Source organism: Leuciscus leuciscus, assembly GCF_965113295.1.
Source record: "Leuciscus leuciscus genome assembly, chromosome: 7".
Lineage (NCBI taxonomy): Eukaryota > Metazoa > Chordata > Actinopteri > Cypriniformes > Leuciscidae > Leuciscus > Leuciscus leuciscus.
Window position 1 is genome coordinate 2562701 of NC_138731.1, and position 14680 is coordinate 2577380.

The following is a 14680-nucleotide window of genomic DNA, read 5'->3' on the forward strand; positions in this document are numbered from 1 at the left end:
CATAATATTAAGGGGTATTTTTTATTTAAAGCTAAATATAACAAGTCTAAAACATGACAATGAGGGATATTTTACATGAACACAAATGTCCTGAGGTAGTGCACTGGTTCAAAAGCATAAATGCTGGTTAATACATTAACGTTATTTGATGAACAGATTTAAACGCAAACGTGCATCACACGCGAAACACATGCTCACTGGATCGAGATCAAGTCAAGTCACCTTTATTTATATAGTGCTTTTAACAATACAGATTGTGTCAAAGCACTTAACAGTATCAAATTGGAGGATAGCGTGTCAGTAATGTATAATAATAAGATTAAACATTCAATTTTCAGTTAAAGGCATTTCATTATTGAATTCAGAGATGTCATCGTCTAGCTCAGTTTAGTTTAATTAGTATCTGTGTAATCAAATTGATGATAAGATATGAAGGCAAATTGCAGAATTAAATAATAATTTTTTGAATAAAGTTAAATAAGCACAAGTTAATTTACATTTGACCACAGTTAAAATATTTACTTGTCTAAGATTCCTCAGTCAGATTATATTAAATTTAAGAATTACGGTGAAAAAACGAGACGACACACACTCATAACAACAAAGGCCATTTTGGTTAATGTTTCAGAAATGTTAAAATGAGAAGAGTTACCAACCTCTCGAAATTATTTATATAGATCCCGGTGTCGGTCTTTCAGGTGCTTAGCTATATTAGGCCCCGATCACACTAACGCGTTTTTCAGGTTCGAACACGCGAGGCACACAGCACTGCCCCGATCACACCTGACGGCACACAGCACTCATCACACCTGACGGCACACAGCACTCATCACACCTGACGGCACACAGCACTCATCACACCTGACGGCACACAGCACTCATCACACCTGACGGCACACAGCACTGCCCATCACACCTGACGGCACACAGCACTCATCACACCTGACGGCACACAGCACTCATCACACCTGACGGCACACAGCACTGCCCATCACACCTGACGGCACACAGCACTGCCCATCACACCTGACGGCACACAGCACTCATCACACCTGACGGCACACAGCACTGCCCATCACACCTGACGGCACACAGCACTCATCACACCTGACGGCACACAGCACTCATCACACCTGACGGCACACAGCACTCATCACACCTGACGGCACACAGCACTCATCACACAGAACGAGCAGTGCGCTGCGTTTGTTATGTTGCTAGGCAACCACTGAAACAGCTGTCCTGTCAGTCAAGTAAACGTCAAATCAGCCTTTTATTAACTTTATTTACTTTCTGTTAACATTGTGGTATACGGTTCGTGAAGTCGTTAAGCTCCTGGTAACCCGCGAGAGCACCACAAGTTTATCCTCCATCATCGCACTCTCCGGGCGTTCAAGCAACTAGCTTTCATCACTAAAACGGAAGGCCCGCGAGGCGCATAAACAGCACGCAGAACACTCGCTGGAAACCAATTGAAACCAGGCACCTCTCACTGCAAAAAAACGTGTCAGGTGTGATCGACCCCATTCACTTCACTTTTGCTAACCAGAGTGAATGAGACGAGTGCGTGTGTGGTGTTTGTCAACGCACCTTTGGAGAGAAGTGAAAGTGACAGCTCGGCTAGTATCGATACTACGGGAAATTAGTATTGGTATCGTTCATATATTTCAGTATCGATATTTATCGAAATATTGATATTTTTGACAACACTACATACAGCAAACATCTCCTCACTATCCGCTAGCTGCCTGTCCCCTGAACACACTGTAAAAAACGCGGTCTCTGTAGACACCACAGGCTCCACAAACGGCAACAAAAACAAACTGGGCTCACCCGCACCACGAAACACAACAAACAGTGTTCCAGCCAATCACCAACAAGAAGCATTTGAGGGGTGTGGTTTGGGGGTTAGTGCGCGTGCACATGAAGGGGGTGTGGAGGAGGAGAGACGAGAGAGAAGCATGAAGAGGGAAGTTTGAATTATGGCCGACACACGACTAAAGAGAAGACGTTCCGATGAGGAGGGAGGAGACGGGATGAGGAGGGAGGAGACGGGATGAGGAGGGAGGAGACGGGATGAGGAGGGAGGAGACGGGATGAGGAGGGAGGAGACGGGATGAGGAGGGAGGAGACGGGATGAGGAGGGAGGAGACGGGATGAGGAGGAGGGAGGGTCTAGCTAGCCTCCGTTTTGTTTGACAACAATTTGAATGTCAACACTCCCGGCATCACTTATGGCGCTTTTCCACTACACAGTACCAGCTCGCCTCGCCTCGCCTCGACTCTGTTTGGTTTTCCACTGTGTAAAAGTTGTACCTGTACCTGCTTCCAGGTACTTTTTTTCGTACCACCTCCAGCGAGGTTCTAAAGCGAGCTGAGGCGAGCCGAGGCGATACTAAAATGTGACGTGAAAACACGGCAGACTGCTGATTGGTCAGAGAGAATCGTCACTGTTCACTGCGTCATCATTGCACGCGCCAGACGGAGTATCCTGAATAAAAAACAGCAAAAACAAAAACAAAACCATCCAAAAACAGCATACACTCGACTTCCTCCATTGTCCTGTGTGTGTGGGTAGCGGGTGTGTGTGTGTGTGTGTGTGTGTGTGTGTGTGTGTGTGCATGTGTGTGTGTGTGTGTGTGTGTGTGGGGAGCGGGTGTATCTCGCGTAAAAGATTAAGTCACGGCACTTTCCTGTGGCGTCGCTATGACGACCAGGTACTATTGTGGAGGTACTATCTGCAATGGAAAACGGAGCGAAAAGCGAGCCGAGTCGAGTTGAGCTGGTACTGGTAATGGAAAAGCGCCATTAGAGCACCTTTAATTGAACAAGAATCAACTTTGTATTTGATTAAATACACAAAGATAAATAATTACCTTTCTCAAAGTGCCACACGTCATAGAACTGAGTGATATTGCGGTCCCTCAGGTACTTCTGAATCTGCGGATGGCGATCGGTGACTATGTAGTCAACAGCTAAACCATTAGACTCCAGCTTATCGAGACAACGCTTTAATCCCTCCTTTTCCATATGATAACTGCCACCAACCTCGTTGCTCTGTTGTTGGGTACACAACAATTCAAATATAGGAATATAAACAATAACAGATTAAAGAAAGCGTCAAAATTATTTTTTATGCTTAGGAATTATTAACCTGAACTAGTTGAAGATCCAGAATTTTGTTGGTTTCCATGTGCATAATGGTGTAGCTGCCAAATTTGGCTGAGTGTCCTATTGTAAACATCATAATCATATATAGAACATTACTGAGAACATCAGTATCATAATATTTTAGGAAAAATCAAAGACTATAAAATAAACAGCATGATTTGTTTTATAGTCTAAAGTACCTGGTGTGTCAGCACACATATCTCCAGCCACAGAAACATGTCCTCCCTCTTGCAGCTGCCTAATAAGATTCAGTTGATCTCGGTTCCACTTGTGTATTATGGTAGGCTCAAGGAAATTCCTGGCATGAATCCTAAAAGTTACATAATGCATCATCTGGAGCTTCATGGCCTTGAAAATCTATGAAAATAGAAATTAAATAACATTGATACAGTACGTATACTGAAACAACACAGTACTTTTTATTTTATTTTAATGTAATTGTAATACCTTCTCTAGTTGTTTAAAAGATCCACCGGTAAAATATGTTGCTGCAGACAATAGCAGGTTTCCAAGTGGGGTGCTCCCTACAATGGGCTGGCTCTGCCACTGTCTGTGGTACTTACACTTTTCACAAAGCTGGGTGAATGCAACAAATGTCCCCCTTCGTCTGCTCTGGACAACACACTTCATCTTACAAACTGGACATGACACAAACAGCTCTCGAAGACAGCTTTCAAAAACAATGTATTTGTTATCGCTGTGGTCGGGCTGTGGATCTATCCTGAGGCAATACAAAATGAATAAATATTAGGAAGTTGCTTTCATGTTATATATCTTTTGAAAACGCAAATGTATTGGTAAAAATGTATGTAGATATGTACAGTGTTTATATCTTACATCAATTCAGATTCTTGAGTGACAACAGAATCTGGGTTATATGTGGAGTCATTGGGTTCGACATGTAACTCTGACTCTTCCTCCTCATCTAACACCAGACGAGGTCTCTTGCTGGGCCTAAAGATTGAGCCTCTTACTGGTGTTGATGACAGCGGTGCATCAGGAAACATGTCAGTTGTTTCAGAGCCCACATCATGACCATACAATTTAGCCTGAATGCCTACAAGTCCAAAAAAAAAAATAATTAAAAAACATCTCCCCTGCTATTACAATTATTTTTTATTTTTTTTATGAGACGCATAAGCCACTTTCTAATGCACATAATTAGCCTGTATAACAATTATAATTAAAATGATGTATTAGTACTGCATATGATAAAGTAACACATAAACACATTTAATGTCTGTATTTCATACCTTTGCTCCTGAAGTGGAAATTGCTGAATGTACCCATTGAAAGTTGTGTGCCCACTGATCTCATCTTGGGCTTTATCTCTGTGGCTACAGTCTCTATGGGGTCTGACTGACATCCAACTTCATGGAGTGTAGATGTAGTGGGGATCTCTTGGGAACTCGAACCCTGCTGAGATGTTGTCTGTAAGAAATAATGACATTATGTAATCAATGATCAAATAAGAGTAAAAACATACATTTGACATGTAAAAGAGTAAAAAAAAATATTACTGTATAATAATCATTACACCACAAAAAAATAAGGTTCATAAACAAGAATTTCATATAGGCTAATCGTTCTAACAAATAGCCTAATACTACAGTCCTCAAATGGATTATTTTGAGTAAAGACTGCGGACCTATAGTGATCACTACTGAATGGCACCGTTACTTTTGTATTTTTTGAAAGATTGTAGCCAAATATCTGTCGCAAGAACTATTAGCAGCTAACCTCAAAACGAACACTAAACATTGGCTTTACTACAGTAACGTTAGCCAAATCAAACACAGAACCTTCTTTAGCATGACTGTAGATAAACAAGCATGTAGATAAAAAAACACACATAAAAGCTCTATCAAAGCATCAGGGTAAAATCTTTGCGTGGCAGGGGGAGCTGCCACCCGACCAGTCACGGATATATGCGCCTGCCACTGCGTTATATGCGCCCGCCACCCGACCAGTCACGGATATATGCGCGCCCGCCACTCGACCAGTCACGGATATATGCGCGCCCGCCACTCGACCAGTCACGGATATATGCGCCGGCCACTCGACCAGTCACGGATATATGCGCCGGCCACTCGACCAGTCACGGATATATGCGCCGGCCACTCGACCAGTCACGGATATATGCGCCGGCCACTCGAACTTACACAATATGTAAGGTTTAAAAAACAAAACAAATGCAGCGCGCGTCTCGTGGCTCTATTAGCATCGCGCCGGCCACGCCAGCCACACAATCTCTCACTGTTTACATCCATCAGACACTCCTATTGATACACAAAAGCACACATACAGTGCAATACATATCTTATTTACCTATTTCTCATCTTATCTGTTTTTTTATTTGCTCCTTTTACCCGTATGGGAGCGCGCTCGTGGCTCTATAGCATCGCGCCGGCCATACCCCAGCTAACAAAAAAAGGTCCCCAGAACGTCCCCTAAATGGCCTGTGCGAACGTCCCCCCGAACGTCCCCATGTGGAGTCCGCTTGATGTCCCGCGGACGTTCGCAAAGACGTCCTCCGAACGTTCAAGAGGACGTTCACGGGACCAACAGCGGTCATTCGGGACATTTAGGGGACTTTTGCTTAATTCGTTTTATTTTACTTTTATTTTACTTTTTACCAGAAAACGGCCAAAGAAGACACGTGAGAAATTGTAAGGAACAAAGTACATTTATTTGAACTGAACAATTGTAGCCTAAAGGTGTGTGTGTGTGTGTGTGTGTGTGTGTGTGTGTGTGTGTGTGTGTGTGTGTACGCGCTCGCGCACGCTGTGTCTGTGTGTGTGTGTGTGTGTGTGTGTGTGTGTGTGTCTGTGTCTGTTGCGCTCGCGCACGCTGTGTCTCTGTGTGTGTGTGTGTGTGTGTGTGTGTGTGTGTGTGTGTCTGTTGGGGAGGGGTCTGCATGGTCTGGATCTGGTTGTCAGCTGTGGCCGGGGTTACTCCGATGGAAATTCTTCCTGTTGGCTTCTAACCTGAAATAACGAAATGAGCACAGTAATTAGTATCTGTTTATGTTATCGTTGTGCATTTATGTGAAAATGCAAACATCATGCAGCTTGATCTCTACATATGAGCTCATAATGTAACTCATAAGCTAAGCTTGCATGGCGACTTTGTCACACACGCAACTCAGACATAGGCTACATGATATAGGCCTATACATTAGACCTAATTAAATATACTCTATTCTTGTTTTACTTATGACATCATAAGTAGGCTAATATAAGTTAGGCTATCTAATGATATTTAAAGATTTTTTTATTATGATATTTGATATTATTGGTATAAAGACTTTGTTACAGAACAGCTGTTCTTTCAGAAAGTCTTTATCTCAATAATATCAAAGGGCGTTGATTTCATACATGTCCACTGTAGAGGAGATCAAGACTTAAATCATGTTTATCAGCCATTTTGGGAGACCCAACAAGTGAATATGGAAATAAATTAGGCTATGCACCAATATTCCTATGAAATGTTAGATATTATTATTATTAAAATGTTGCTGATTACACTTCTTTTTTCAAAGAAAAAAACCCCATCTTATAATCAGCGCGTTATTCAATCACACGTCAGATACAGAGGACAGGGTGTGTTTGTGTGTGCGTGTTCAACTGAGCTTCATTGGTCTGTTACTGCTCGTCAATGTCAGAAATATTTGAGATGACCAATCAAATCAAAGTAGGAGGGCTTTTATATTCACAGACGCTGAGCGCGAATTTTAGCAGGGAGACTCCAAAATCGACACGTGTTTACGGTCAAGTGCGAGATGAGATGTAAGTAGCCTACCTAAACTAAACATTTCATATTTGACAACTGTTTTATATTATAAATGTTAAACGTTATAACATTTTGCCAATGTGAGTGATTCCTTCCGAGTGAACACGGGTGAATCTGACTGCAGTAGATGTGAGAGATATCAATAAAAGTGACGTTAATTCAGCCAGCGCACAAACCTGTGTTTACATCCTGTTTTCGGTCGAAGTCCAAAGTAGTCGATTGTCGAGTTCACGCGCATAGGTTTAGTTACCTATGATCACGCGCGTGACCTCGACAATCGATTACTATGGCCTTCGACCGAAAACAGGATGTAAACAAAGGTATGAGCGCTGGCTGAATTAACGTCACTTTTATTGATATCTCTCACATCTACTGCAGTCAGATTCACCCGTGTTCACTCGGAAGGAATCACTCACATTGGCTGGGCACTTGTAATGACACTTAAAGGATGTTAAGAGGCTAAAAAGCAGGTTTAGTACTTGCCCCATTGAAGTCAACAGAGTGCAAATTTTAAAAATAGAATAACTCTGTGTAGGCAACACCGATTTTTGTCGTTGTTCTCTGTATTGACAGCACTCCAAATGTACAAAAAAATGAGCTTAATGTTAAAATTGACCGGAGTTCTCCTTTAAAAACCTTTTGTTTTACTTATTATTTTCTTTGTTTACTTATTCTGGTACATTTGTACCAGTCGCACTGTAACATTTTAAGTGATACCAAACATGAAAATACTCTGTGATAAATAATCATTCACATTAAACTATACATTTTCTTGGGTGAAATCAGGTGATCATCAGAGCATGAGAGAGGGGGTGAAGGGAGAGGGAAAGAGATGTAGATGAAGTTGATTCGGAGGTGAGACTTTCGTCTTGATGGTGCACGAGTGCCAGTTCAAATGGTAAACACCAAAGAGGACCTCCCAGGGTCACCCTCGAAACAGACTGTCCGGAATTGTGTAATTTATCAATTCTTACACAGTGGTAGTGAGCGAGTAGCCATGCCTATTTTACCTGTGGTTACCGTGGTCTCACTGTCAGATTATTTTAATTTATGCCAATGATAATTATAAATGAAATTAATTTTTACCAATTGCTATAAATTTGTATAATTCATATATTTGTTCCAATAAAAAAAGTTTTACAAGTTTTTCCCTACAGCCCTCACGACGATCTCTCGATCTCGTCACACCTCCTTTTATGCTTCTACTCCTCCGTGTGGTTTGAATGCGTGTAATAGTAAAGTAAAATGTGAATGGGTCTCATTCATGAAACATTCGTAAATATACAAGTAAATATGTGAGTGATTTGCACGTAAAGAGACATTCCCGAAAATTCTTCTCCTGATTCACAAATACTTCGTAAACGTCAGATGTGATAGTGAAATGTGTGTGTGGGTTAATGAATTCCAATCAGTCGTAAATGGGACGCGCGTGCACGCTCATTCTTAATTACCATAAATCCCGCCCATTAAAACCGACTGACAACTATATATGGGCATCATATTATGACACCAAACGAAGGATTTCAACATGTCTTCTCAAAAGCAAATGAAGGAGAAATTTCTCAGATGCAGAAATTGAAGTTTTATTATCAGAAGTTCATTCAAAACGCCACATTTTATTTTCAAGCGTACATAGTGGCGTATCAGGTCCTAAAAAAAAATAATTTTTTAGGTAATACCTAAAAGCTTTAGGTAAAAATGCTTGGCAGAATATTACAGATGCAGTTAATGGAGTTTCATCGAACAGTCCCAGAAGTGAAAAGAAAATGGTTCGACATGAAGCTTGACTGCAACCTTTGTGACTTGAAAAAGAATGAACAGCTTGAATATAAAAAAAATAAAAGAAAAATACTTGTGGACTTGTGTTCCGTTTGCAGATGCTATTACTGGCTCTCGTAATAAAAGTTAAAAGAAAAACCGTATGTAATTACTATATATAATCTTTTTTCAAAATGCTGTGTAAATATGTACCCGATTACGGTGAATTAAAAGGCAGCCTTATTAATGAGCAAAACGTTCGGATGTTAAACGCACTATTTACGCGTGGCTGGGAGCAGGTGTAGATTTCTTTCGTACCAACTAACATTTGGAAAATACGAACATTTTAATGAATCCTAAAATTTACACCAGAACCACTTTACACATGATTTACACAAATTCGTTCTGCTCCTGTTTCATGAATGAGACCCAATGTGTGTAATTTGAGAGGAAAAACTCCACTCTAAATAACAAATTAAACCTCTGTGTCCCAGTGGAGTTTTGCTGGCATCTAATGGAGAATTTGTGGTACTGCGCCCAATACAAAATCTTACTGAAAGCTCATTTTTTGTAGCCTGGTTAAAGGGCCCCTATTATGGCATTTAAAATTTTCCTAATATTGCTTTGGGAGTCCACAACAATAGTTTTACATGCATGCAATGACAAAAAAAACACTTTTGTTGTCTTATAAAAGTCATTTATTTTTACCTGATTTGCTCAGCGACTCCAGAATGATTCGTTCAACGATTCATTTTTCCAAAATCCCTGCTTTGCGTGATGCTAATCTGCGGTGATTGGATTTAGCATTAAGATTTGTATCAGTAGAATAATGAATGGAGACTGTAGAACACAAAAGCTGAATCCCAGACATTTGGGTGATCTCGAAATCCCTGTCAGACTCATCACGGAGACCCACTAGTAGCTAGCCGCCTTGAGTTTAACTGCGCTCTCTTACCGGTAGGCGTGGCCTCCTCGGACAGTGAAGCAAGTGCATTCTGGGAGTTGTATTTTTAGCTTGTGGATGAAAAACAACATTATTTTCAGGCTTTTCTCAGTGTAGAAGACTATAAATTAAAAAAATTCACATTTCTACTACATAAATTACCCATTTTAAATACACATTCATCTTTTCCAGAGGTGAAGTATCCCTTTAACACCAGACCCTTCTCAGTTATATCTAGGGCTGAATGATTTTGGAAAATAATAATTTTGACCAATATTGCAGTATTATTTTTTACCAATATTGCGATTTAATATGCAATTATTTTTTAAGCTCTTTATCATTTCTATTATTCAACAAAGACTAGCAATAAGTAAGGAATAATTGACGACAGGCCGTTGAATTATTAGAAAAATAATGCACACCCAAGGTTGCAATGCGGTCACGACGCGAAGCATTATTTTTCTAATAATTCAACGGCCTGTCGTCAATTATTCCGCTTATACTACAGTTACCACACCTTGAGATTATGTATTTCAAGACGTTTGTAAAGTTTTTGTCATTAAAACGCTCTTGTAGGACTAATTTCTTACGCATCTAATCCCATGCTCCGTTGCTGATTAGTAACGGAGGTTTGAGCCACTGATAGCAGACTAATGCTGGGGACACACGACTAGCTGACACATTCTCTGACTGTTTTCATCGACTGCAGCAGATTTTAAACACCGACTTTGAACACTGACTGAAAACGCGTTTGGGCATGATCAGTCATAAGTATCAAATTACATTCATTATAATATGCAGTTATTAATGCAGTTATTAGAGAGAGACGCTGTAATAATGAGACCGAAAAGCATGTGCGTCAATATTATTTATTAATTCAATTCGATTTAATTAATTTGTTCATTCTTTTTTTTCCTATTATTGACAGATGACAGTAGACTATAGCCGAATAAATGAAACACAAAGCCCTTTTAACAAGTAGGCCTATCAATAAATATTCATTTGTTATATTATCTGCAATAAAAATCAGTGCTGCAGAACTATCCATTTATTTAGCCTATATTCAGTTTAATTTTATATTGATTATAGATAGGACTATATACTTATACTATATACTTATTTAACTTATTAATTAAACTGCATGTTTCCATTGATTGTTGAGCTAGACATTGAAAATTGCAGATCAAGCGCATGGGGCTAAATGTTTTTTCTTGTTATGAATTGTATCCTATTTTCCGCTATTACAGTTGACTATGCGAAGTGATATGGAACTGTAATGCGGTCAAGACCTGCCTGGAACTACTTTAGCCGTGCGTTTCCCTGAAAATAATTGCACACCTTAGAACGTTCGTTAACCAATCAGATTCAAGCATTCAACGGCCCTGTAGTATAAATCATTGTAAAATATGGATGGCAATTTTTAGGCACCTCATGAGCTGATCAACTTTGTTTTCTTATTAATTATTAATTTAAAAAAAAGTTAAAATATTTATTTAATTACATATGTAATTATAAGTAGGCTACTTTTAAAAAATAATTACACATTAAAACACTAAATTAATACAATTACATGTTAAGAATTTTAAATAACAAAGAGGAAAAAAACATTTCAAGCAACAAACCTTTTGCAGCCTGACCAACAGTTTGTCAGTTTAAATTTAAATTACCCCAAGATTACATGAGAATGTATGTCTTACCTGCATTTTTTTCTTTTCTTTCAGCAATTGGACTCGTTTCCATCCTTTTTGGGGCCTCCTGCATTTTAAGTCATTGCTTTCATCTGATTCAGCGGCTGTCAATCTGCATTTCTGTTTGCATTACTCTGCTTACATTTTGAACCCTTAGCAATAATAAAAGTGTTTTCCATTTTGGTTATAGTTGTACAGTCAAGTTTGTTTTATCTTGATTTAATGTGCTTGTGTGGAGATTTGCTGTGTGACAATTATTTTTCACAGCACTTCATATATAGGAGGAGGATGCAAAGATATATATATATGCATGAATGCAGAGGCATGAAAAAGAACCATTAATAAGCATTGTCATACATTTATTCAAACGTTTAATCTGTTACAAAAATCACTGCACAATGGTGGATTCTTTTAACTATTGCATGAATATGTGAACTGTGATTTACATTATGAAGCACACATTAAATAGACAGTTTTTAAAAATAATAATGGTGGGGAAAATGATTTAATGTAAACAATTACATGGCTTTGGATATTTTTATTCATTTTTAAAACAGTACAATTTTTATAGTGCAAATATAAACTGGTTTAGTTGGCTCTTTGTAATATAATATTTAAAAGGCCATTTTTAACAGCATATTGAGTAGCCCAATATTAAGAAAATCAATATTTTTTTCCCATCTTACGTAAGATAGCCTACTTAAGAACGTGGTTTCTGCATAAAATCCATTATCAAAATTGCTTTAAAGGGATTTTTAAGGAACCACAATTTAAACCAGCAGACATAAGTGGATGTCCTCGGAACGTCCCGCACCGAACGTTACAAAGCGGACCAAATGCGGACGTAAGTGGATGTCCTCGGAATGTCCCGCACCGAACGTTACAAAGCGGACCAAATGCGGACGTAAGTGGATGTCCTCGGAACGTCCCGCACCGAACGTTACAAAGCGGACCAAATGCGGACGTAAGTGGACGTCCTCGGAACGTCCTGCACCGAACGTTACAAAGCGGACCAAATGAGGACATAAGTGGACGTTCGGAACGTCCGGGGGACGTCCCTTGTTAGCTGGGCAGCCACTACCAGCCACACGATCTCTCACTGTTTACAGCTTTCAGACATTCCTAATGATACACGAGAGCACAAAGACAGTGCAATACAGATCTTATTTACCTATTTCTCAACTAAATCTTATTTTTTATTCGCTCTTTTTACCCGTATATGGGAGTGCGCGCTCGTGGCTCTATTAGCATGATCGCGCCAGCCACTACCGGCCACTACCAGCCACACAATCTCTCACTGTTTACATCCATCAGACACTCCTTATGATACACAAAAGCACACATACAGTGCAATACAGATCTTATTTACCTATTTCTCATCTTATCTTGTTTTTTTTTTAATTGCTCTTTTTACCCGTATATGGGAGTGCGCGCTCGTGGCTCTATAGCATCGCGCCGGCCATTCCAGCCACACAATCTCTCACTGTTTACATCTATCAGACACTCCTAATCATACACGAGAGCACACAGACAGTGCAATACAGATCTTATTTACCTATTTCTCATCTTAACTTTTTTTATTATTTGCTCTTTTTGCCCGTATGGGAGTGCGCGCTCGTGGCTCGATAGCATCGCGCCGGCCACAACCAGCCACACAATCTCTCACTGTTTACATCCATCAGACACTCCTTATGATACACAAAAGCACACATACAGTGCAATACATATCTTATTTACCTATTTCTCATCTTATCTTGTTTTTTTTATTTGCTCTTTTTACCCGTATGGGAGCGCGCTCGTGGCTCTATAGCATCGCGCCGGCCATACCAGCCACACAATCTCTCACTGTTTACATCTATCAGACACTCCTAATCATACACGAGAGCACACAGACAGTGCAATACAGATCTTATTTGCCTATTTCTCACCTTATCTTGTTTTTTATTCGCTCTTTTGACCTGTGCCGCGCCAGCCACACGATCTCTGACTGTTGCAGCTGCCTGATACTCAGATAGACATTCTGAAGAATGATTTTTTGACCACTCCATTAAGTTTTGTATAGTCTTTTTTTAAAGTCTGATTAATTTTGTGTAATTGTATATTAATTTTAATCAATGTTTGACCAAACAATTCCCTTGATTTAATAAATAAGAAGCATATAGAAGACATATAGCTAGCCTCTGATATAGATTTTATTATAGCAATAAAATCGTGGCATGGTTTCTGTGCGATCACTTGCATTGCACGTTCCTCACATGCACAATAAATATATAGGGTGTGATTTGCCGGGGGGATGAGTGGGATTTCCCCCTTTCTGGTCAATGTATCCCTGCCTCTGCTTACTTATCACGGATCCGTGGTTTGATTAAAGTCAATTTTATTTTAAAATGCGCTACTTAGATATAGCTGCCGCAGCCTCTGCAGACTTGCTCAATGTCCCGCCTACGGCGCTATCTGATTGGTTACACCTCACGAGTAATAGCCTATCAACACTTGCGAGACGGTTGCAGGTCCTGGGTGGGCAGTGTGTCGTGTTTCGAAAGGAAGGCATCTTATTCCTCAATGGCCTAGGACCTCAATACATTGCAGATATGCTCACTGAATATAAACCCAACAGATCACTCAGATCATTAGGATCATATCAGCTAGAAATACCAAGGGTTCACTCTAAGCATGGTGAGTCTGCTTTTAGCTATTATGCCAGCCGCAGCTGGAACCAGCTTCCAGAAGAGATCAGAGGTGCTCCTACAGTGGTCACATTCAAATCCAGACTCAAAACACTTCTGTTTAGCTGTGCATTTACTGAATGAGCACTGTGCCACTGTTCGTCCGACTGTACTGTACTGTATTTCATTTTATTTTTCTAAACTGTTTTAATTATTCTTATTTCTTTTTATTATTTTAATTTCTTCTATGTAAAGCACTTTGAATTGCCATTGTGTATGAAATGTGCTATATAAATAAACTTGCCTTGCCTTGCCTTGCCTATTCAGCATATTACTGAAGCGGGAATAAACATCACAATCTGATTATCTGTTTCTATGATGACAAGCAGAGTTAGTGTCCCAGTCATGAGTCACACCACTGAGAATGGCCAAAGTTACACACGGTGTTTCACTCAATTGAGGCTAAAGCAAAGGTTTTTTGATTACTCACTCACTCTTGAGCGTCTGGCGCGAGTGATTTAAATTTCAATGTAAAGACGCATTTACGCGCGCCTAGAGGTCCTGCGGCGCGAGGAGTTTAGCGCGGCGCGGGCGCGTCCAGTTCGCGCGAATGAGGCGAATTGACTAACACAGATAATGCATCTGTCTTTTCTATCATTTCAC

The 14680-nt window shown here is 40.0% G+C and overlaps 1 protein-coding gene and 1 long non-coding RNA gene across 3 annotated transcripts in view; one reads left to right on the forward strand and one right to left on the reverse strand.

The window, feature by feature from the left end:
• Positions 1–14680, reverse strand: part of LOC309503341 (uncharacterized protein) — a gene marked incomplete at its 3' end in the record, with an annotated part of 28578 nt that overhangs the window by 1549 nt on the left and 12349 nt on the right. Inside the window, exons 2-7 of the mRNA XM_082176137.1 lie at positions 4424–4601; positions 4008–4227; positions 3618–3891; positions 3350–3527; positions 3154–3230; positions 2876–3056 (exon numbers count right to left, since the gene is read on the reverse strand). Of these exons, the coding sequence (XP_082032263.1) occupies positions 2876–3056; positions 3154–3230; positions 3350–3527; positions 3618–3891; positions 4008–4227; positions 4424–4601 (1108 nt within the window). The remainder of the gene's footprint in view (positions 1–2875; positions 3057–3153; positions 3231–3349; positions 3528–3617; positions 3892–4007; positions 4228–4423; positions 4602–14680) is intronic.
• LOC309503870 lies at positions 7043–11536 on the forward strand. Of its 2 annotated transcripts, none has more exons than XR_014207910.1 (2): positions 7043–7860; positions 11385–11536. It is a non-coding gene; the product is annotated as an uncharacterized lncRNA (long non-coding RNA). The 2 variants fall into 2 exon arrangements; XR_014207911.1 differs by having other exon boundaries at positions 7043–7817.